The sequence below is a fragment of the Sorex fumeus genome, unplaced genomic scaffold (genome assembly GCF_029834395.1).
Source record: "Sorex fumeus unplaced genomic scaffold, SorFum_2.1 ptg000171l, whole genome shotgun sequence".
Taxonomy (NCBI): domain Eukaryota; kingdom Metazoa; phylum Chordata; class Mammalia; order Eulipotyphla; family Soricidae; genus Sorex; species Sorex fumeus.
In genome coordinates this window covers 7,039,917-7,063,984 of record NW_026606228.1, presented here as the reverse complement: position 1 = coordinate 7,063,984, position 24,068 = coordinate 7,039,917, and the positions used below count along the sequence as shown (strand labels likewise).

General features: G+C 49.3%; 1 protein-coding gene across 1 annotated transcript; it reads right to left on the bottom strand.

The window, feature by feature from the left end:
• Positions 1–4,877: 4,877 nt before the first annotated feature.
• Positions 4,878–24,051, bottom strand: SASH3 (SAM and SH3 domain containing 3). The gene is made up of 8 exons (XM_056107747.1): positions 23,936–24,051; positions 12,722–12,817; positions 12,035–12,181; positions 8,818–8,959; positions 6,445–6,593; positions 6,111–6,320; positions 5,805–5,955; positions 4,878–5,290 (listed from the first exon to the last, which is right to left on the bottom strand). Exons 1-8 carry the CDS (start codon positions 23,990–23,992, stop codon positions 5,094–5,096), a joined length of 1,149 nt encoding a protein of 382 aa, XP_055963722.1. The 5' UTR covers positions 23,993–24,051; the 3' UTR covers positions 4,878–5,093.
• Positions 24,052–24,068: the final 17 nt, after the last annotated feature.

The window sequence follows — 24,068 nt, the reverse complement described above, 5'->3', positions numbered from 1 at the left end:
TTTTTGATGATGGTTGTGGGGGTGGTCGTGGTTTACAAGCACTTTGCATCTTACTCACCCCACATCCCATCTTTCCAGAAGCCGAAAGGCAACAAGATAATTACTTTGCTCCTACAAAGTAATTATGGAGACTAGGGCTTCAGGCCTATTTGTGCTTTCATTTCCTTTCATATTTTCATAAATTGTATTGTTTCTTTTCAAATAGGTAGAACAATAACACTTTGAATTTCAAAGAAAACAAGGATGTACAATGTGAATTGTTCTCTCACTTGCCTTCTTCTACCCTGGTAACCACTGTGTATACATATCGTCCCCATATTTGTGTGTATGTTTTCAGAAATAAAAAATTAAATGGGCTCACCCTATAAATAATGTTTCAGCACTCACTTTTTCTCCCTAATAGAGCATAAGTTCTTTTTTGTTGTTTTTGGCTTGGGGGCCGTATCCAGAGATGCTCAGGAGTTACTCCTGGCTCTGTACTCAGGAATCACTCTTGGCAGGCTCAGGGTACCATATGGGATGTTGGGGATTGATCGTCTTCATGCAAGGCAAGTGCCTTACCCTCTGTACTATCACTCTGGCCCCAAGAATGGAGTTTTTTTACAAGAACATTTATACACTAGGTGTATACCTTGTAAATTTTAAAGAATAAAATAACATGAAGATTTTCCATGTGTTGTTAGCTATTTTTTCTAAGTCATGCTTGATGTCTGCATGATACTGTGAACAAACCAGAAGGTATTTAATTCCTGAGTGTTTTACAAACCAAGTGCTCATCTGTCTGTGTGCCCAGATGTTGGTGTGCAGCTGAGGGGCTCTTTCTGTTACTGGAGTCCTGGGGGCGGGATAACTGGCTCAGAGGTAGTGGACATAATACAGGGTCAGGGTGTCCTTTGGCACCTAGGGGCCTTGAGAGCTTACTAGTTTTTTTTCTTTTTTTGGGTCACACCCAGTGATGCTCAGGGGTTACTCCTGGCTATGCACTCAGGAATCACTCCTGGAGGTGCTCAGGGGACCATATGGGATGCTGGGAATTGAACCCAGGTTGGCTGCGTGTAAGGCAAATGGTCTACCCGCTGTGCTATTGCTCCAGCCCCAAAAGCTTACTGGATTTTCCACTCAACTTACCTTCAACCTTCTGAGCCTAGGTTTCCTCCTCTATGCCTGGGGAAGATGATGGTACTCATCTTGGGAAGATGCAGTGAGACTTAGATGAGGAAAACAATTGACCCTTGAACCAAAGGGTGTGACTGCATGGATCTGCCCGTACCCGAATTTTTTTTCTTGTTTGGCCATACCCAGTGAAGCTCAATGACTATTCCTGGCTCTCCTCAGGAGTGACCTCTGGTGGTGCTTAGGGGATGATATACAGTACCAGGCATTTGAATTGGGGGTGGCAGGATGAAAGGCAAGTGCTGTAACCCCTGTGCTTTTTTGCTTTTTTGGATCACACCCAAAAACAAATAACAAATAAACATAGTTCATCTCCCTGCCTTCCTCCCTCCAGTTCATTTCCAGCCATGATTTCCACTATCAAAGATTCAACCAACCTTGGATGTTGATTGACATAGCAAGTATGGAAACTCACAAATTTGGAGGGCCTACTATTAGGCTGAAAACAGTATCCTGCAGATGCCAAAGAACAAATAAAGTTAAAGGGGACTATAGTTATACATGGATTTTTTTAGTTGGCATAATTATGGGGGCCACCACAGTGGCAGCAGTGTTGGGGTAGGGTACAAATTAAGAACCTCAACCATGCAAGGCATGTTCAAGTGGTAACTTTGTAATCACACCACCAAGCAGGATATACACAATTGTCTTGTTTTTTTTTTTAACTACACTAAGGAGTGTTCCCAACCTCTGCATTGTACAGTGGTCAACAGTACATGTTGAGAGCTTGGTGCCTAGTCCCTCTGCCAGTGCTCACTCTACAGCAGATTATTCAGTACCATGAGCATTTGAAAGTTTTTTGGATGCCTCCCAGTTTCTTTATAGCAATAATCAAAGGCTGTGGGATGAGCTACTGAGAACAAAGTGTGGAAGTGACATGGCCTTGACTTCCGTCTGCTGGCAGTCTCAAGATTGCCCTCCCTGATGCTATGAATGTCTGCACCCAATCCAGGAGCCTTCTCCATCATCCCCCGCTGCTATCTTGGGCCCTAAAAAGGAGATAGTATGGCTTTAGTGGGCCCAAGAAGAGGTAACCTCAGAGGGAAGGCCCTGTTGACATATATATATATATATATGACATATATATATCTGTGTATATATATACATATATATATATACACACACACACCACACACACATATATAGTAATGACTCACAGGAAGCAGAGAAAAGGATGAGTAGTAGGCAGGCCATGAACAGCTTCCTAAATATACTACTTACAATCATAGTTAAGAAAGTTAGGTAGGGATGGAGAAATAGTACAGTGGGTAGGTGCTTGCTTTGCATGTGGGTAACTCAGGTTTGAGCCCTGGAACCATATATACTCTATCAAGCCTTCTCAGGAGCGATATGTGAGTGCAGAGCCAGGAGTAAGCCTTGAGTACTGTAAGGTGTGACCCAGAAGTAAAAGTAAATAAACTGAATTCCCCTTTACTTCAATCTCGTTGTTTATTCATTCTGAGCAATCTATCCAAGAAATAGATGAGCTTGACAGCTGGCTTTGTTTTTTGAATTCCAGACGCATGCTCTTCATACCTAATGAAACGTTTAGATGTGTCTCCACCTTGGGCACGGTGCTGCCCAGGTACATCCCTTCCTTAATGGGGCAGAGGCCTTTAAGGCTCCTGTTACATTTCTAGGAAGAGGGAAATTGCTGTCTCTGCTTTCAAACCCCAACAAGGCCAGTCTGTGGCCATGAGTTCTGAAGAAAGCTGGTTAGTGGCAAGGATTGAGTCAGTTCTGGCTTCAAACTGCAGCCCTATGGCTGAGGAGATCAAAGGGCTGGAATACCTGGTTTGCATGGCACCACTAGGATGATCAATCTCTGCCAAACACTGGACTGGGAGTAGCTTCTAAGCACTGTCCAGTATGGCACAAAAACAAAATTATAAACCAAAAAAAGCCAGACTGGAGATACAGTGCAGTGGATAAGGCACTTCTCTTGCATGTGGCCAGTACCAGTTGGATCCCTGGATCTCCATATGACTCCCCTGAGCACCATCAGGAGTGACCCCTGAATACAGAGCCAGAAGTAAGCCCTGAACACCACTGGTTTTGGTATCAGGCCCCCACCCCCAAAAAACTCAAATTGGAGTTCTAGATCAGATGGATTGGGGGAACTGAGTATCCCTGGAAAAGGGACAGATGAGACCTGAGAGGACAAGAGGCATGTGTTTGAGTCCAGTTTAGAGGAGCCGATCTCCCGCCCCCACCCTCTCTTCATAGAAAAGAGAACGGGAGACAGAAATTTAGTTCTACCTATGTTTATTGCCATCAATCTCATCCTGCACCCTTCTCCTATTTACACCCAAACCCTTCCCCCAAACTAGCTTTTTCCACAAATCTGGGTAGCAGGTCCAGAAATGTGTCCACTGAGCAGGCAGAGTGGGCACAGTTTCCCCAGGCCACTTGGACTCCAGAGAAAGGTACTATGGGAATTCATAGCACAGACTTGGTATGGAGGTCAAGGGAGGACCCCCGAAGGAAGGAAATAGTCCCCCTTTTGGGGTTCAGGATACTTCAAAACTTTTAGCGAAGCAAATAAAGTAGATTTCTCAGTGTCAAGCTTCATAATGTCTTTGCTTTTAAGGATCTACACACATGGCCAAGTCTTGATCCAGACCTGATTTTGGCTTTGGAGGAGTCAGTCTGGCCTTGGAATCGAAGTCTGACCAGCTGCTATTAGCCTTGTGGCAGTGGCTGGCAGCCAGAGGGGTGGCAGGGGAGGGTTGCATTGGCATGTATTGTCAGGCTTGAGCATTGTTTTAAGCGGGAAGTTTCAGCATGGCCTGAATTAAGTGGATGCTACAGGATGGAGGAGCAGGAGGAGCCATTTCACTGGGAATCCACAGACCCCTCAGTAAACCCCATAGGTGTCCTGGGCCACCTGGAAGAGGACAGCAAACAGTGTCCCAGAATGTCAGTGCCATCAGTTTCCTTAGGGGCTCTCCGTGACCTTCCTGTCCTAGGCCTGTTTCAGTCAGGCACTTAGTTCAAGTCAGCTATTTAGCAGAAAAGTCTCTAAGAAAGCTAAAGGGAAAGGCAATAGGGACAAGTGCCTGTGTCTTTCCTGGAACCCCATTCTCCATCTCTTTGTGATCACTGAGGGTCCTTTGTTCAGTTTTTGGGCCATACCTGTTGGTGCTCGGGGCTTACTCATGGCTCTGTGCTCAGAGATCATCCTTGGCGGGGCTTGGGGTTCCATATGGGGTGCCAGAGATGAAATTCAGGTCAGCTGCATACAAGGCACAAACACCTAACCTGCTGTTCTATCTCTCCTGAGGAACCAGTGAAATGACCGGCTCGGGGCCAGAATTATAGTTCCACGGCTTGGGTGCTTGCCTGGCTTGTGGCCAACATGGGTTTGATCCCCAGCATCCCATGTGGTCCCCTGAGCCCCACCAGGAGTAATTCTTGAGTGCAGAGCCAAGAGTAACCCCTGAGCATCACTGGGTGTGTCCCCAAAAGCAAAAAGATAAAAAAAAATACCAAAAAATGACCAGCTTCCCTGAGTTTAAAGTCTGACCTGAAGCACTAACTGGGTCTCCTGTTGGGGAGCAGCATGCCAGGGGAATGTACGGGGTGGCGGGGGAGGGGTGTGGAGAGAAGGGTTTGGGAGCCATGTTGGAAGGAGGGACATGAGTGAAGCATCTCAGAGCCTCACTTGCTGTGGCTGTAGCAGGAGCAGGATCGAGAAGGGCTGTGCAGTGGGGAGCCGGTGGAGGGAGGGTGTGCAGCGGGTGGGCCCTGAGATGGCCCCTCATCCATGCCACTCCAGCCTGGAGCCCTGGGCTGGCCTCTGCAGCTTCAGGCGCGTGTGGTGAAACAGAGCCAGGCACAGTGCCAGTCCTCTGGGCCCATCCTCCCAGCCTTTGCTTTACAGGTCCAGCCGAGGCCCAGGGTCGGTTGCCACCTCCGCCTCAGGGGACCCCGGCCAGGGAGAGGCCCTGCAACTGCTCCTCGGCGCCTGCCAGCTCCCCCTCATCGCGCCCGCTCTCCGAGCCCTCGAAGCAGCCCGAGTCGCGAGGAATGTCCACCTTGGGTCCCGACACGGACATTGTGTGTGCCGTGGGCTCCTGGCTGCTCTCGGCACCCTCCTCTGCCTCCTCACTGCCAGCTGCCGGGGGTGAGGGAGAAAAAAGAGAATATTTGGGACTTGAGCGTGTAACTGATGTGGAATGCAAGCCCCAAGGGGGGGAGAGCGAGGGGGAGGAGCCCTCTGCAGGAGGTCCTCTGCAAACTGCCTTTCCCTCTGGGCCACCGCCAGCCCTCGCAGGCCTGCTTAGAAAGCGGGGAATTGATTTCCAGGCCCTAAACCGAGGAGCCAGGAAGCCTGGTTTTGACTCCCGGCTTTGGTATTTGCAGCCGTGAGCCCTCGACTCAATCACCGGCCCTACCTTCACTGGCCTTTAAGTCTCCCCTTCGGTTTGAAAGTAGGGTTTGACTATGCCGAAAATCCCTCCGCCCCACAGACTAGGCCTGATGCTGGAATTCCAATCATTCCAATCAGAAAAGTGCCTTCCCACTGCAGGAGGTGGCGGGGCGCCATCTCAGTGTGGTCAGGGGCAGGTGCGCCTGGGGCTGGCCCCTGTTTGGAACCCCTTGGGTCTGGGTCGCCTGAACCCACTCACTGTCATAGTCCAGCAGGAGTTCTGCAGCCGTGAGCAGCTTGGCCCGGTGCTGTGGGTCTGTGATGTTCAGCTCATTAAGGTGTGTTTCCCGCAGCTCTTTGAAGTCCTCCAGGGTCTGGTAGCCATTGAGCAGCAGGGTGGACGTGTGTTCCTGTGGGCAGGCCCCCAGCGCAGCCCCTTAGAAACCATCCGCACCCAGCAACTCCAACCCTCCTCTGCCGCTGAGCTGCCTGCCCTGGTCCCCCCATCCCTGGGACAGGTGTGGCCTCCCTTTGTCCTCGACCCAGTCCCGGTCCACACTCCAACCTCCAGGCCGATGCGTTCCAGCAGCTCGTGCAGCGTCTTGGGCTTGGGCCTCTTGCCCTTGCTCTGGCGGCGACTGGGCCGGGCAGGTCCCGCAGCCTCCTCGGGCAGCACATCCACGTAGATGAACTTGAAAGAGCCCAGCTTGCCATTGAGGAGGCCCAGCCATGTCCCCACTGGTGGCTTTTCAACAATCTGGATCACATCGCCTTTCTGTGGGACAGCAAGAGAGCAGAGCAGGGGCGAGGAGGGAGGCCCTTAGGCCTGACCCGCCTCCTTGAAGGGAGCCCTCCACCCGCACCCCCAGGCTCAGGAGGGACCCGGTTGCCAGGCTTACCCGCAGTTTCAGGGAGTCATGGTCATAGGGACTGGGGGTGAAGTCGGTGTGGACTCGGGCCCGGCCACAGAAGGGTCCTGTGTACTGGGGAGCTGGTGGCTCCTCTCCAAAGTTGCCTGCGCCTGGGCCAGGGCTGGAGACCTCACTGCCTGTGGGACACGGGGGCAGGGAACAGGTTCACCACAGGTCCAGGACAGCCGGGACAGTGCCCAGCAGGCACCTTTGTGGGTGGAGGGTGTCTGGCTAGAAATCCTAAGGGTGTGTGCAAGAAATGGGAGCTCACACAGCAAAAGGGATTCAGATCCACCACCACCACCCCCCCCCCCCCCCCCCCCGGAGCACTGCTTCACCTCTGCAGCCTGATGCCGGAAACAGTTCACCACAGATGGAGAAATGTCTCACAGACCCAAGGGGGAGCAAACTGGGTGGGCCTCAAGAGACTAGCTAGGCTCACAGTCCCATGAACACATGAGGGAAATGGACGCCAGTAAGGGCAAGGGACCTGCCCAAGGCCTCTCACCTTCTATTTGGCGGCCCTGGGCCTGTTAGAGTCCAGGTCTCTGAGTCCTCTTTCAGGGCTCTTGGAAGCTACCTTCCTCCCAGGAAGTTACACCTGTGTTACTATTTGACTTTCTATACATCATAAGACTCTGTCTAGACACTGTATCCCATGGAAACTCAGACAGGCTTTTTTCTTCTGGGGAGGGCAGATGAGGAGCCATTGCTTTTGTTTGTTTTGGGGGCCACACCTGGCCATGTTCAGGGCTCAGTCCTGGCTCTGCACTCAGGGATCACTCCTGGCGGTGCTTGAGGAACCATATGGGGTGCCAGGGATCAACCCCAGGTCTGCTGCATGCAAGAAAAATGCCTCATTCACTGTATTATCTCTCTGGCCCCAAGGAGGAGCCATTTCAGTGGCTTTCCAGGGAGTTCGGAAGACATCTGTGGAGTCTGAGAGAGGGCTACTTGAAACTAATCTGAGGGGTGAGAAAGATGGTACCCAGTGGGTCTGCTACTCAGAGCTTACAACTGCTCCCCAGGCAGGGCTTTGGGAACCTTCTTTCAGCCTCATGAACAACTAGAAGATTCCAAGGGGCACCCTTAGCTAGCAAAGCAAGGGGGATTTGGAGAGCCCATTTATACCCCTACCTCAGCCTGACGTGTCCGAGACCTGAGGAGCTGTAGGTTCCAGCTCCCCTGGGAAGTACAGGGATGGATTGGCCCAAGATGGCAATTGGGGGCTCCTCCTCTGTACTTGGGCTCCCCCAGGGATTTGAACAAGAAGTGGGTGCGCCTCTAAGGCAGAAGTAAATTCAAGGCTGGGCCACTTTGAGCAAGGAACAAAATCATCCCTGTGAATAATCTCTGAGCTGGAGTGATAGCACAGCGGTAGGGCATTTGCCTTGCATGCAGCCAGCCCGGCCGAGCCGTGTTTGATTCTTCCACCCCCTTTCGGAGAGCCTGGCAAACTACCGAGAGTGTTCAATATGCCAAACACAGTAACAACAAGTCTCAAAATGGAGACGCTACTGGGCCCGCTTGAGCAAATCGATGAACAACGGGAGGACAGTGACAGTGACAGTGAATAATCTCACTGCCCCTAGGTGATTGTTGGAAAGATTTAACATAGAGAAGGCTGGGGAAGTTCCTAGCAGGCTACCCATACAGTTTGATTTCTTTCTTTTTATTTTTTATTTTATTTTTTTGCTTTTTGGGTCACACCCGGTGATGCTCAGGGGTTACTCCTGGCTTTGCACTCAGGAATCACTCCTGGTGGTGCTCGGGGGACCCTATGGGATGCTGGGAATCGAACCTGGGTCAGCCGCGTGCAAGGCAAACGCCCTACCCGCTGTGCTATTGCTCCAGCCCCCTGATTTCTTTCTTTTTAAACTTTTTTGGATTGAGATTCTGTGGTTTACAATACTGTTAATGATGGTTTCTCATGCACATAATTCCAACACCACAGCCATCACCAGTGCACCCACTTTCCTCCCCCAAAGACCCCAACATCCCACCCTCTCAATTCCTCCCCCCAACTCAGGTGTGTGGATCAGTTCTCCCATTATGTTGCCTTTGGTCCCTTGTTGCTTCTTAGTGTATCATTAATTCCCACATAGGAGAAGTCCATTCTGTATCTATTGCTTTCCTCCGGAGAGGAACAGACATTTCCCCAGAGAAGACGTATGGATGGCCACCAGGCATATGCCAAGGTATCTTTGTCACTCATTATAGGGAAAATGCAAACCAAAGGTTGATTTCTCTTATCCCCTTCTCCCCAATGCCATAGTTACCAGCAAGTCCCTAATCTCGACCTCTTTACTGGACTTGGTGGTGATCCCTCCATCACCCCCACCTCCCCCATGCTCTACTCACTGATGGAGGTCTGGCGGCTGAGAGTTGGATGCTCACGCTCTTCCTGCTCTGAAAAGGCCAGTGCCATCTTCTCAGGGCCGGGGCTGTCCAGGCTGAAGTCTGGAGATGTTGGGGAGCCTGAGCCCTCCTCCAGAGTGTCTCCCTGCAGTCGAGAGGAGGCAGGAAGTCATGACTAGCCTAGGCTGGCCAGACCCAGCTGCTTGGGAGGAAATAGACGTGGGCCTGGTGGAAAACTGGGGCCCAACTTAAGCCCAGTTCTGCCACTAACAGGGTGCCTGGCATGCTCTGAGTCCTGGCTTCTGTAAACAAATGCAAGAGATGGTTCTGTGCACCGGAGTACAGCGGGTAGGGCATTTGTCTCACACACGACCAACTCGCGTTTGATCCCTGGCATCCCATACGGTCCCCCTAGCACCGCCAGGAGTAATTTCTGAGTGCTGAGCCAAGAGTAACCCCTGAGCATCGCCAGGTATGACCCCAAAACAAAACAAAACAAAACAAAAGAAATGGTCTGGCCCTACCTATCCCATGGGAGTGAAGCTCAATGGGCATATAGGTAATGTGCTTTTCAATCACAGAAAAAAGGGACCAGACTGCATTGTCAAGCAGACAGCAGTTCCGGAAAGAAACTTTTTTTTTGGTGGGGGTGGATGTGCGGGGAAACACACCTAGAAATATTCAGGAGCCAAGCTTTGCCCTGTGCTCAGGCAACTGTATGAGTTTCAGGAATTCAAAACAGATTTGGGGGCCAGAGTGATAGTACAGCAGGGAGGGTGTTTGCCTGGTATGCAGCCGACCCAGGTTCTATCCCCGGCAAACCATATGGTCCCCCAAGTACCACCAGGAGTGATTCTTGAGTGCAGAGCCAGGAGTAACCCCTGAGCATCGCTGGGTGTGACCCCAAAGGAAAAAAAAAAACAGATTTGCTGCTGTAACCATGTGCAAGGAAAGTTCCTTAACCTTTGTTTTACCTTTAGCTCCTGGAAAGGAACTGCTTTTTTTTGGCTTTTTGGGTCACACCTGGCAATGCACAGGGGTTACTCCTGGCTCTGCACTCAGGAATTACCTCTGGCGGTGCTCAGGGGACCATATGGGATGCTGGGAATCAAACCCGGGTTGGCCGCGTGCAAGGCAAATGCCCTACCCGCTGTGCTATTGCTCCAGCCCCAAGGAACTGCTTTTGACTGCTCCTGTGTGCTAGTCATGTCTGTCAGTGCTCTTAATCTTCACAGTGAGATTTGTCCCAAGTTTACAGATAATAAGTCAATGGAGGAATGTTCCCAAGCCAGCCTGATACCAAAGCTCCCACACCTCAGCATGATAATAACTATTTCACAATTGGCCAGCTGGGGGAAAAGCCTAGATTTTTAGCACTTGTCCATTTTTGGGCAGTCAATACTCCCTGTCATGCTCAACTACAAGCTACTGAAGAATAGTCTTTCCTGTAGAAGTCTACTATAGGCTCCCAAGACCTTCACTGTAACCAAAATGTGTGTGTTTTATTTTTTTTATTTTTTGGTCTTTCCCCCACACACTTGATGGTATTCAGGGCTGACTACTGACTCTGTGCTCAGAGTTCACTGCTGCTGGTTCGTGGGGGTCCCTGTGCTGTGCAAGGGATTGCATTCAGATTGGTCGCATGTAAAGCAAGTGCCCTACCCACTGAACTGTCCTCCAGCAAAATGTGCATTATTTTTAGCTGAGATCAAGGTCCTGTGACTCCAAAGAAACTTTTACATTTCCCTTAACTTCCTAGGAGAACGAAAATTGGAGATATTGCCCAGATTTAGGGCTACCAGCAGAAATAAAGTTTCTCTCTTTTCATTTTGTTTTATTTTGGGGTCATACACAGCAGGGCTCAGGGCTTATTCCTAGTTCTGTGCTCAAGGGTCACTCCTGATGGGACTTGGGATCATATGGGGTACTGAGGATTGAACACATGTGCAAGGCCAACCCCTACCCCTGTACTATATCACCATGTCAGGAACAACCTTTCTGTCTGAGAAACCATCCATATGGCACGGTAAACATCTCATTTCGAGCACCTGGCCCTTTCTCATGGGAGTCCCCTTCCTCTCTCCTTGAACTCCCAGATCCCCCATCCCAGTCCTTAGCTTAGGATAAAAAGCTGAGGCTGGAGAATGGCTCAAAGGGCTGCAGCACATGCTTTTTAGGCAGGAGGCTGAGGTTCCCTGAGTACCCCAGGAGAGGTACCTGAGCACAGAGCTGGGAGTAGCCTTCCAACACCACCAGGTGTGACCCCCAAAGCGAGCAGTCCCCCCAAACAGCATCAAAGCCCCTCCTTTCAAATTTATATCTCTGGAGTTGCTTTATGTGTGTGCAGTTAGATTTGTTTTTCTCCTGATAATCTGAATTGGATGTGGGATTGCTCCACCAGCCCAAGGACAGAGTGGTCTGGGGACATTTCCTCACAGTCCTATGCAGTCACTGGGAGGTCGCCAAGTCACACGCAGATGCTGTGGATGTGCATGACCTTGAGGGCACAGAGCACAGTGCCAGATGGAACAAGAGTTAGGAAGTGACGTGTTTTGAAGATGGACTGTAGTTGCTTCATTTTAGAGTTTATTCAGTTCAAACTGAGAATTAAAATTTCAGACACGGTTGGGTTTCACTCCAAGAGCACAGAATTGCTAAAATTCCTGACAGACTGCTTTCCTGAATTTGTAAGAGCTAGGACACCACAGCCTTGGCATCTCCTAGAAGAGCCATAGGCATGGGCCTGAGAGATGGTTCACTGAGCTGAGTTGGAGGGAGGCCCAGGTTTCATCCCCGACACCCCAGGGTCTTCCAATCACAGAATTGTAAGTAGACCCCTGCACCACTAGGTGTGCCTCCCACCCCCAAGTCACTGTGTTATTCCGGTCACCAGAGTGAACCTCCTTATGGATGTCTCACCCTCCTTCCCGGCTTGAGGCATTGCGCCCCTAGGTCCTCTTTGCCTCAGGTGGTCCTGTCAGATGTCTTCTCTCCTCAGACCACTTCTGTTACCTGTACTGCCCCCCCCCCCCGCCCCGTTCCCTTCATACTAAGTTTGTTTTGGGAAGGGAGTGCCTTATCTCTGTAATCTTCCTTCTTATAAGTCAGCCTTCAGACATTGAACCCAAACAGAGGCTGAGAAAGCAGTCATGTTCAAACCCTACCAGAATGGTGCCTGTGCTCCCTGCCCTTTACCCATCTCCTGGATCCCAGGCCTCACCATCTCCTCTGACAGGGCCTTCACCATCATCTTGCCCATCTTCCTGTTCATAGTTCGGGAAATCACGGCCCGCCACTTCTTCCCCAGCTTTTTGCCACTCTTCCCAGGGTCCTCTGGGGTGGAGGCACCGGAATCATCTTCTGGAATCTGACAGGATGAAAGAAGAGGTATGATGACCCTGGTGATGGTCAGGATTTGGGGGATAGAGGCTACAGAGGTAGGAATGACAGGCCCCAACCACTTTTCCTTAGCTTCAGGTCTACCCTTAGGCCTTTTGATTTGTGATTAATTATCCACTTAATTTAGAATTGATTTGAGGAGGGGTTTGGGCCACACCTGGCAGTGCTCAGGGGCTACCCCTGGCTCTGAACTCCTGGGGTCACTCCTGGCTGTGCTCAGGGGACCATGTGAAGTGCTAGGAATCCAACTGGAGCCAGCCAGCTGCATGCAAGACAAGAAACCTTAACCCCTGTATTGTCTCCCAAACCCTGAACAAGATGCGTGTGAATTCTCAGAGCCCAAAATGTTGGTGGCTGGGCCGGTGGGCTTTCTGTCTTGAAGCTGGTTTTGCTTCAGTCGTCCTCAAACCTCCTTTCCTTTCCGCAACCCTGCCCCCCCCCCCCATCCACCCGCACTTCTCCACCCAGGGCCTGCTGCCAGATCTCCCCAGGAGGTTCTGAAACTCACATTATCATCCAGATTAAATTCTTTCTCGCTCACCACAGGGGAGCTGGGCTTGGATTTGGCAAAATCCTTGAAGCTGCTGGAGCGCTGAAGTGAGAGCTGGAAGAAGCAGAGGTGGAAGAAGCAATCAGTGGTGCTAAAATGGCTGGCTAAGTCGGGAGCGGCTCACTCCCACCCTCCCCGCAGACCCCAGGCTGGAGCTGAGCCATATGTACCCTGAGGACTCAAGGCTAATGAGGTGACGCACCCAGATGTTCTCAGGGATCAGATTCCATTTCTTTGGTAGGAATACAGAGGTGTTGGGAGGGAAACGCTGATTCTAATAAAGAAACCCTAGACTTGCATTTCTTTTCTCTCCCTTAACTTCAGGAAAAGAATTTAGATCTTTAGATCAGGGACCTGTGTCAGGTAGGGAACTCTAATCAGAGATACCTACAAAGAATCTAAGCTAAAAGTGGTAGGCCAGGGGGAGGGATTAGTGAGGCCTGTTTGTTCTTAATCTACAAATGTGTCCCTTTGTCTCTTTGCATGGCACCAGCAAACATTTGTTTACCAAACATTCGCTTTTCCCACCCATCTCCCCAAGAATTGCCTTCTTCCACTTTGAATTCTGGTCCCTTACTGGCCCTGCACCATTCTCCTGAGCTCAGGATGGCATAGAAAACTCATTTGCTCAACTGTCAAGAACCTCATATCTTTGTGTGTTTCCCTGGATATAAGAAATGGAAACTTTTTTTTCTCTCCGATTAATCTATTCTATGTCAATTCAATTACTATGCAGGCAAAAGCATCTTGAAGGGTAGGGGGACAATATTCTCTCCCCTAGAGTGCCCTCAGGGCTCCCTGTCTTTATCCTGTCCCTTAGCTGAGAAGGGTCAGAGCCAGTTCCTCACTATAGGAGCCTGGACATCAGTCATATCTCAGCCTAGGCTCATGTTTCTTTCTTTCTTCTTTTTAAGTTTTATTGCACAGCAGGTAGGGCATTTGCCTTGAACACAGCCAACATGGCCGACCCGAGTTCGATTCCTCCGCCCCTCTCGGAGAGCCCGGCAAGCTACCGAGAGTATTCGATATGCCAGACACAGTAACAACAAAGTCTCCAATGGAGACGTTACTGGGCCCGCTCGAGCAAATCGATGATCAACGGGAGGGCCTTTACTTTACTTTACTTTTATAAAGTTGTTCACAATAATTTATTACATTCAATATTTCAACACCAATCCCACCACTATTGCACATTCCCACCACCATTACACCTTCCCACCACCATCATTTTGAACTTTACAACCACCACCACCCAAGCCTGCTCCAAAGGCAGATGGTAAATAATTTATTTTGTATTGCTTGTTTTGACTAAGCCATTAAAAATGATTCAAAAATGTTTCCTTAGAGGAACGTGAGGAAAGTGTGTTAAAACTGTTGTATTTCACCTTGGAGCGATAGAACAACGGTAGGGCATTTGTCTTGCACGCAGCCAACATGGCCGACCCGAGTTCGATTCCTCTGCCCCTCTTGGAGAGCCCGGCAAGCTACCAAGAATATCTCGCCCACACGGCAGAGCCTGGCAAGCTCCCCGTGACGTATTCAATATGCCAAACACAATATCAACAAAGTCTCCAATGGAGACGTTACTGGGCCCCCTCGAGCAAATCGATGAACAACAGGAGGACAGTGACAGTGACAGTGACATCTTGGAGCCATCAAATCCCTGTATAAGAGATCGCTAACATATTGTTACAGGTTGAGCTTTATGTGCATATATATATATATATATATATATATATCAAGATCCATTGCCTTCTACTTTACACCCCATCAAATGTGGTGTGCTATTCTTGGTGCATAGTGGCTTAGAGAATGAGATGTCACTCCAGGAACTCTAAAATTTTAAATAGGGTGCTAGAGCTAGAGTTAAACTTTTAACTGGCTGACAGGATTGTGATTTTGGAGTCTGGAGACATCTCTGCAGCGTGTTGCTCTCTTCCGAGATTTATTTGTGAGTCTCTGGATTATGGCCATTAATGAGCTTATATGACCCCCCAGAGATATTTTGTGGGCTTGACTGCCAGGGACCCGGAAGCACAGGGAGGTGAGGGAAGGGAGCCTATTCCTGACTCTGTCTATGCCCATATTTCTACCTGAAGTTAGTTCCTGGAAACTTGAACTCTGAAGTCTGATCCTAGAACCCAGAAGTAAAAGGCTAAATAAGCAGAAACCAACACATATCTCCTATTGGACATTCACTTCAGGAGCTGGAGAGCTAGCATAGGGGTTAAGGTGCTTGCCTGGCACATGATCAACCCAGGTTTGAACCGTAGCACTGTATGTGGTTTTCTGAGACCTACCAAGAGGGATCCCTGAGTACATAGACAGGAGTGAGCCCTGAGAACTTCTGGGTGTGGCCCTCAAATCCGGAAAAAAATAAACTTTTGGGGGATGAGAGACATAGTACAAGGATAAAGCCTTCTAGGTGATCGAACCTCCAGACAATGAATATGGTTCCTGTACCATGTCAGGAGTAAGCCTAGGGCACAGTTGAAAGCGAGAAAAAAACTTAAAAGGGGGCTAGAGTGATAGTAGAGCAGGGAGAACTCTTGTCTTCCACGTGGCCTACCTGGATTCAATATCTGGTACTCTATATGGTCGCTCATGCCTGCCAGAAGTGATCCCTGAGCACAGAGCCAGGATTAAGCCTTGAACACTGCTCGGTGTGGCCCCCAAACCAAAATAACTAACTAAATAAAGTAGACTTTTAGGGTATAGGAGAGATAGCACAGAGAAAAAATGCTTGCACTCCACATGGCTGACTTCAGTTTGATGCCATGAGCGTTGCCAGGAGTGATCCCTGAGCACAGAGCCAGGAGTAACTACAATAGATTCACCCTCACAAGACATAGCCCGCCTCTAGCATTTTCCCACCTTCCTCCAATCTTGTTCCAAGTGAGCTGGGAGCACCAAGCTCCCATTGTAGTGATAAATGTACATGTATCAGGGCTTCCTAACTAATGAATCTGTGTCTCAAGGAAAGCAGGAAGAGTCTCAGAGAAGTCAGCAAGCCCTGGTAGTATCTTTTTGGGGAAGCCACAGTAGAGGCACTCAAAAAACGTGGTCACAGATTTGGAACACAAATGATTGGGGAAAGGGAAGGGAAGAGATGGGAAGGGAAGGGAAGGGAAGGGAAGGGAAGGGAAGGGAAGGGAAGGGAAGGGAAGGGAAGGGAAGGGAAGGGAAGAGAAGGGAAGGGAGTGAAGGGGAGGGGAGAGGGGAGGAGAGGAAAGGGAAAAAGGAAAGAAAGTAAAGGGGGAAGGAAGAGAAATGAGAAGGAAAGAGGGAAAAGAAAAAAGAAAAGGAAAGGGGAAAGGGAAGGGAAAAAGGAAAGGAAAGATGAAACAGGGAAAGAAAGAGGAAAAAGTAACGGGGCAAAGAGAGAGGAGAGAAGAGGATGGGGGGGGGGGCGAGAGGAGAGGAAGGGTGCCATTTTCTCTTTGTCTCAGCTTTTTACCTAAAGTGCTCAAGTGACAAACTGTCTATTGTTGGTGTGTACTTGTGTTCAGACTTGTAGAAGTTTGTTGTTTGTTGGAGGAGCCACACACAGCTGTGTTCAGGGCTCACTCTGGGTGGTGCCAGAGATGGAACCCGGGTAGGCTATGTGTACAAGGGCAGTGTATTACCCACTGTACTATCTCCAGCCTTATGTATTCAGAGGCCGTAGCCATTGTTTGCCTTAATGAGACTGTAAGCACAGAACTTTCTTTTTTTTTCTTTTGCTTTTTGGGTCACACCCGGCGATACACAGGGACTTCTCCTGGCTCATGCACTCAGGAATTACTCTTGGAGGTGCTCAGGGGGTGCTCGGGGGACCATATGGGATGCTGGAAATCAAACCCAGGTCAGTCGCGTGCAAGGCAAACACCCTACCTGCTATGCTATGTATGGCTCCAGCCTTAAGGAACTTCCTTAACGGAATTGGCATGCACATGCTAAGATAACAGTCAGAACCCACAGCCAGGCAGGTAGCAGAGGGGGGAAGTTTTAGACAAAAGAAGCACAGGCTGAGCCTGAATCATGATCAACAGTGAGGACCAGAGATACACACAGGAACTGGGGTTCACAGATGGCTAGACAGATAGAGAGGGATAGACTGCAGACACCAGAGATAAGGGCTTGAGGAACCAGAGCCCCAATCCCACAGCAAGCAGAAACTTTCACATCCTCTTTTCTATGTAAGGGAGGGTATCTGGTGACAACCTGTTCCCCACCAGGGCAGAGGCACTATCAATCACCACCCCCAATCTTCACACAGTTGGCCTCAAGTCCTGGCGACTGTGGTGAAGCACTTTAGTTCTCTTGACCAGAGAGCAGTGACTCTTGACCAAAGGCAAATGAGCAATCAGAGTCCAACTGCCCCTCCCTGAGGTCGCAGTGAGCGAGTTGACCACAAACTAGGTCAGCAGTCAGACAAAGCAAGAGGCTGCCAATAGGTCTCCTGGGTGAGGTGTCTCAGAAAGCCTCTTCTGGGCACATAAAGAAGCTGGGAAAGGGGGCTGCCACTGCCTATTGCAGATCCTATGCATTCCCTCCACCATTTCTCCTCTGTTTTCTTTCTCTTTCTCTCCCTTCTTTCCCCATTCTCTCTTCCACCTTCTGTTCATTTCCTTCTCTTGTATGGTTAGGATGCAGCTGCCTGGATAACTTCCTCCTCTTAGTGCCTGGAAAAGAGGGAACAGAGAGAGGGTGGGCACCGTGCTGGCCTGCGCCCAAGGAGGGTAGGCTGGGCTGCTATTTATAGACTGATGAGGACTATTGTGGCCTTCTCTCCTCCAGTCCTCAGCTAGGCCTGCAAACCAGGAGGCTGAGCGTCGCCCCTGAAGCCCTAGGGACGGGCAAGACTGGAAAGAAAGCAGAAGGGCAGGCATGGGGCCAGAAGTGGGCTTTGTTGGGGGAAGAGCAAACTCGCCGCCAGGCTGCCCTCTAATCATGACTCCTTCCCGAGGCCTCTTCCGGTCATTAATCTGCAGCCTGGGGGCTAGGGGCCTTTTCCTCCCAGGATCTTGTGTCAGGCCCCCTCTATCCCAGCTTTTGCCCAAAGCAGGAAGAAATAAGCCCAAAGGATAGTGGGAGTGATCTAGGGCTTGGAACCAGCTGGTGGGTCTTACTCAGTCCAAGGGACATGGAAAGGGTCCCACAACTTCTTTTGCCTGACCTACTTCCAGCCTCATGGTGAGCCCCAAACTTCCCAAACTCCTTTTGGTGACTCTGAAGTAACATGCCTCTCCCAGGTGTGAGTTGAGATCCTTGAGCCCCTTTTGATTTTATACCTGGCCTTCCTTTGGGGTGAGGTCTTCCTGGGGTTCTGTCCCAGTGGGAGAGATAGTACCATATATAATTGGCTCAGATTTCATGTCTAAAGGGAGCATGGGGGGTCCTTGGAAAAGAGGCTTTTCCAGCCAAAGATAGTTCTGAATTCTGGGCTGTGTCACCTTCTTCAGGGATTATTTTCATCTTAGTCTTTTCTATTTGGCATTAATCAACAACTGCTCACATCTTAGTTCTGCCTCCTTGGTTCTACCATAGAGCAATTATATAAAGCTAGTTGAGTTCCTTTGAGTTTTGTGGGGTTTGGGCAAGGGGGAGAGTCACAACTGGCAATGTTCAGGAGTTACTCCTGGCTCTGCACTCAGGAATTACTCCTGGTGATACTCAGGGGACCCTATGGGATGCTGGGGATTGAACCCAATTGGTTTCGTTTAAGGCGAATGCCCTGCCCACTGTACTATTGTTCTGGCCCCTACTCAGAGTTTCTGGATTTATGTTTCCTCATGGGGTAAAATGAAGAAAAGTGTGCTGATTTCACCAAGTTTGGGTGAAGATGAGAGGAGTGAGGGCCTGACCCAGCTTTTGTTCGTGCAATGTTGGGGTAGATTAGACTATGACCCACCTCCAGACTCAGAAAACTAACCCTGTGAAAATCTCCATCCTTTTTCCTGTCGATGGTAGTTTCATTCCTTTGAAATCTAGTCTCCCTGGAGACAACCCAGGTACTGATTGACTGTAGAATGGATATATAGATGTGTCGAAGTCATATAACAAAGTAGTGCAGCTCTCCCCAACAATATAAATGAACATTGTTGAATTTTTTAAAATTTTGGGCCACACCCAGTGATGCTTAAGACTTACTCTGGGCTTTGCACTTAGGGATCGCTCCTGGTGGGGCAGGAGGACCACATGGAGATGGGGATTGAACCTATGTTGACCCCATGCAAGGCAAGCACCCTATCTTCTGTACGATTGCTCAGGTCCCAGATATATTGTTGAATTTGCTGAATAGAAGAGACCAGTCCAATGTGGTTTCAGTCAACATAAATACAGATTTTCTTTGTTTCTTTTCGGAGGGCACACCTAGCAGTGCTCAGAGGGTACTTCCTGCTCTGTGCTTGGCATGGGAGGTCACTCCCTGTGTTGTTTGGGAGACCACGTGGTGTCAGATGTGGAACTGGCCATCCTGCATGTAAGGCATTATTCCCTCGAGCTATCTCTCTAGCCCCATGGTTTTTCTTATAAACAATGTAAACTTAATATACTAACAAATACAGTACATCGCTATAAATATATATATTTCTGCTTGCTGTAATTTTCATGGTTTATTTTGGAGCCACACCTGGCAGTGCTCAGGGTTTACTCCTGACTGCATTCAAGGATCACCCTTAGTGGGGCTTAGGAGACCACATGGGGTGCTGGGAATGAACCTGGGTCGGCTGCATGCAGGCAAGCGCCCTGCCTGCTATACTAATGCTCTGTCTCTATAATTTTCTTAATAGTGTTTTCTTTTCTCTAGATTACTTCATTGTCAAATTATAGCAAACAATAGACAGAACTTACACAACATGTGCTAATCAACTCTTTAAGTTATGTTGGCTTTCAGTCAATGGTAGGCTGTAAGTAGTTAAGGTTAGGGGGAAATAAAAAGTTTTACAAGTTTCTTTGATCAGGAACCAGTGCCTTTAACCCCTATTTAGTTCAAGGGTCAATTGTGCGCAGGTCCTCATATAGAATGTTTGAAAGCCAGCAAAACTAGCCTATGCTGTTGGAAATCATAACAGTGGCCATCCTTGGGGAATGGGGTTAGGTGTAGCATCCTTGGGCAATAGGGCCATGAAGGAAATTTCTTGAGTGTTGGGAATAAGAGTGCTCTGTTTCTTAATCTGGGTGCTGCCTCTATATAGGGTTGTTCACTTAATGGAAATTCATTGAATGCCATATTTATCACGGATGAATTTCATTATAGGGATAGTGTACTTCAATAAAATAATTTTGCAAAGCCATTTTCAAGATGACACCTGCTGCAGGAAGCCTCCTCTGACCACTCCCTCAGAGATTTACACTGCTGCTGTGGACCTCTTCACCCCCTGCCCCTTAAGCAAGCTTGGTTTGCCTTGGGTGTCTTTACAACCAGTTTCTCTGGTCTTCTATGTAGCAGTCGTACACTGATCAGCCTCTGGGTTTCAGGCACCAGCCTGTGCATGTATGGGAACCCACCACTAATGAGGACCATCACCTCCATGGTCCTGGCACTCTGCTAGGTACTTCATGTGTGCCAGATTTACCAGAGTCTCTCATATTCTGACTTCCCAGCTGAGGTTACTGAAACTCAGAGAAATGAAGGGTTCTACATAGGCAGAGTCACAAAGCCAGCAGCAGTAAGTGCAAAGTCCAAACCCAGATCTATGACTGAAGGCCCATTTGGGTTGCTGCTCTCAGAGTTCACAAAATTGCCTCCTGCACTCCCACTCACCAACAAAGGAATAGATTGAGAGAAATTATGGCTGTGAGTAGCATTTGGAGGGAGCATTTAGGAGAACAGAGGAGAGTAAGGAGGAAGAAACTTTTGGAGGGCTTTATGGAGGAGGAAGCCCATTTGAACTGAGCCATGCAAGGGAATCAGGATTTCTCCAGGTGGAACTGAGGAGAGTTTGAACCACAGTGAGAGTTAGGGATGTTATAGGAGAGAATGATGATGGAATGGTGGGTATCGTGCTGTGGCAGGGGATGGATCAGAAAAAGCCATAGAAGCCCCTTGGCAGCCATGCCTAGGAGCTTGGGTATTGTCCTGTGGGCAATGAGGACTCGTTGAGTGTCCAAAGTGCACACTGGTGGGGGTATGGTGTTAGGGGTACTAGATGTGTTGCCATAGGAGATGGGGTGAGGGTCCCAGGAAAGACTGGAAGAGGGAAGAGTTGAGCATCCAAATGGGAACCTAGATTTCTCTGCAATTCCCCTGGCCGGAGATGTAGGGTGCGGTGCGACACCATCATGCTTAGGGGAGCTAAGTCTCAGGACAAATCCCTTTCTATTTCTACCTGCCAACAGACCAAAGGGAGTGAAGAGAGACTGAAGGAGGCAAAAATTTCCAAAGTCTATGAGGATTAGGTCCTTCTCCCCTTTACAGTACATGCTCAGTGCCGCATCCTGACCTCTGCCATCTGGGAGGCCCTATGCCCTCACCCCTGCCTTGCTCTGTTGCCCAGAAGGTCCCTCTTTCCAAAGCTATGTGTCTCTGCCCCAGAGAGCACTCTCATCCATGGGCCAAGTCTTTTGATGTGATTCAGATTCTTCTAGTGCTTTTGAGATGAGTTGTGGAACATGAGAGTGGAGGGAGAAAGGATTAAGACTCTGAAGATGGACATGTGTTGGCTTGGATCTCACCTCTGCAGCTTATTGGCTGTGCCATATTAGGTTAAGTCCCTTACTTCTCTGAGTCCTGAGTATGAAATAGGGAAAAAGACAATGTCTGCCCCTATCTCATCAAGTTGTCAAAGAGAGATGGGTAGAACTTCCGGTAGAGAGCCTGGCAGCTGGCAAACCTTCAGGGCTACTTAGGTCTAGAATCAAGGCCGCCTCTTTCATATGGAGTGCTCCTCACCCCCTCATGTGCACATGTCTGTGAACATCAGAGTATTTTTTTATTATTTGGGTCAACAATATGACCTCCTGAGGTGGTAGATGAAGGGGTTGTTTCCTTTTACTCCCAGAGGAAACTGAGGCCCAAAAGCCAGTGAGAAACCCAAGGTCCTTAAAGTAGAACCTTAGAGGATTCTTACTCAGCTTTTGTGGCTCTGCCTAGCACAGTCTCCATTTGGCAGGCGAGGCAGGATGAGAAGATGGAGGCCTTGTGTGCCTCTGTGCGTTCCCCTCCTCCATATCACCTGTGAGAGGAAGGGACTTACCCAAGGTTGCTATGCAAGGGGAGAGGGGAAGAGAAGTACATAAGTCAGACCTGAGGAAGGTACTGTTTCCATCTTCTTGAAGTTTGTTTTGTTCCCAAGGGTATTTCTGGGGTGCCAACTTAGAAGGTGGCTCTGAAGGCCACCTCAGGCTTTGGCACTGGTTGGGTGGAGTTTGCCTGGGCTCTTCTTCCTGAAAGGATGGGGTTATCAGAATGTCCCATGGGCCTAGTTTCTTCTGGAAGACACCTGGGGAAATCCCATAGGCCAGGTTGCCAAGTTTAGAGTCTGGGTCACAGAAATTGGGAACACAAAAGAGGGCTTCTGTGGCTTCTGTGTGACCCTGGATAGCTCTCCTAAGGTAGCAAAGGGGGTCGGTTTCGAAGTATCAACTTTTTCTCAGATTCTTTTCCCCAGCTTAGCTCCTCTGTGGTTTGGGGCCCAGTAGCATCTTGAGCGGGCTCTACTTCCCACCCCTATCAGTCCAGAGCTAGGGGAAGTAGGCCCACTCACAGTGCACTGACACTCATTGGCTGGGCCTAGCACAGGGGTGAGCAACAGCATTTGTGTAAAATTTCATGAGCCTCCTTCCCCCATACTGTTTTCACCTCCACTGTGACCTCAGACAGGCAAGTGGAGTGGGGAGAGTGAAGCCGGAAGTGGTAGACGCCCCAGGACCTGAAAAGGGACAGGATGCACACCCCAGTGCCTTGAAGCTGGGCTCCCAACTAGGTCAGCATCTGTGTGGAAGTTGCTCCCTGAAAAGGGGAGCTCCTGATAGGGCACCTGGGTTGATCTCCTTTACTAAAGGCCCTTGACCTTGGTCTAAGGCTAGAGCGGGGGCTACTTTGGAAGGGTTCTAAGATCTTTCTGGATGTGTAGGATGCACTTGCTGACTGGGAAATTCCTACAATCAATTCAAAGAAATGCATTTAGAAATCCTCAAATTCAGCTAGAGACACTGAGATCTTTCAAAGAGATCTTTCAAAGAATCTTCTATCATTTGCTTCAGGAAGATGAACACCTCAGTTGTCCCATGATAGTGGCTTCCCCGCCCCCCCCCCCCCCACATCCCAACCACTCAAAGCACTTAGGTTTTTCTCCTCAGCTCTCACTCCTAGTCCCCATCTTACCAGCTTCATCTCTTATTTTTCACAGTAATTTCTCATCCCTTGGGAAACAGTCTGTATACCCTCTGAAACCCATTGTATCTTTCAAGGTTCTTTCCCTGAGATGGAAATCAGCTCAGGCCCCTTCTCCAAGTTAACCTCATCTCCTCTGGGCCTGCTGGTCTCCCAGAGCAGAACCAACCAAGGGAGGTAAGTTTATTACATGACAAACAGGCAGGCTCCTGGGGGCAACCTGGCTCCAAGCTGTGTGGCCCTTTGTGTGAGATGGTTCCTGAGAGGCCGTGCTTAGGCCAAAGTGGTGCCAGGTCCAGAATCAAGGAGCAAAAATTCGGTACAGCCTTAGGTTTCGAATCAAGCATTGTATTTTGTGATTCTCCAGTTCTCATCTAGGACTCTAGGCCTGAATTTTTAGCCCTCCATCTTCTTGTTGTAGGGTTGAATTCTTGTTGTTTTGGTTGTTGGGCCACATCAGGCGATAAAAAGGCATTACTCCTGGCTCTGCATTCAAGAATTACTCCTAGTGGTGCTCAGGAGACCTTACGGGATGCCTGGGACTGAACCTAGGCTAGCTGCACGTGTAAGGCAAGTGCCCTACCTGCTGTCCTATCTATCTCTTCAGTCCCAGGGTCAAATTCTTTAACTCTTGCGTTCTAAGAGTCAATTCTGTAAGTCACCTCTTTAGAATGTGAAGTCTTTTCTATATGGCGGCTACTCTCTACCCCTGCCTTGTCCTTAATAGAATGGTTCTTGCCTACAGAGTCACCCTATGGCGTTTGGCTAGAGCCACTTCTAAGAGTCATGCAGATGATGGGCTGAGAAAACAGTGGGAAGGAAGGGAGAAGTGAGTTCCCGGAGATATGTCTCACCTTTTTCTTCTGAGTGGGCTCCTTCTCGCTGGCGTTGGAGGGTTTGCGGCGCAACATGGCTCTTTACCCTGCTGGAAGTCCGTCCTCGCTCTCCTGGGTGTCCCAACGCTGAGTCTTCTCGCTCAACTTCTTC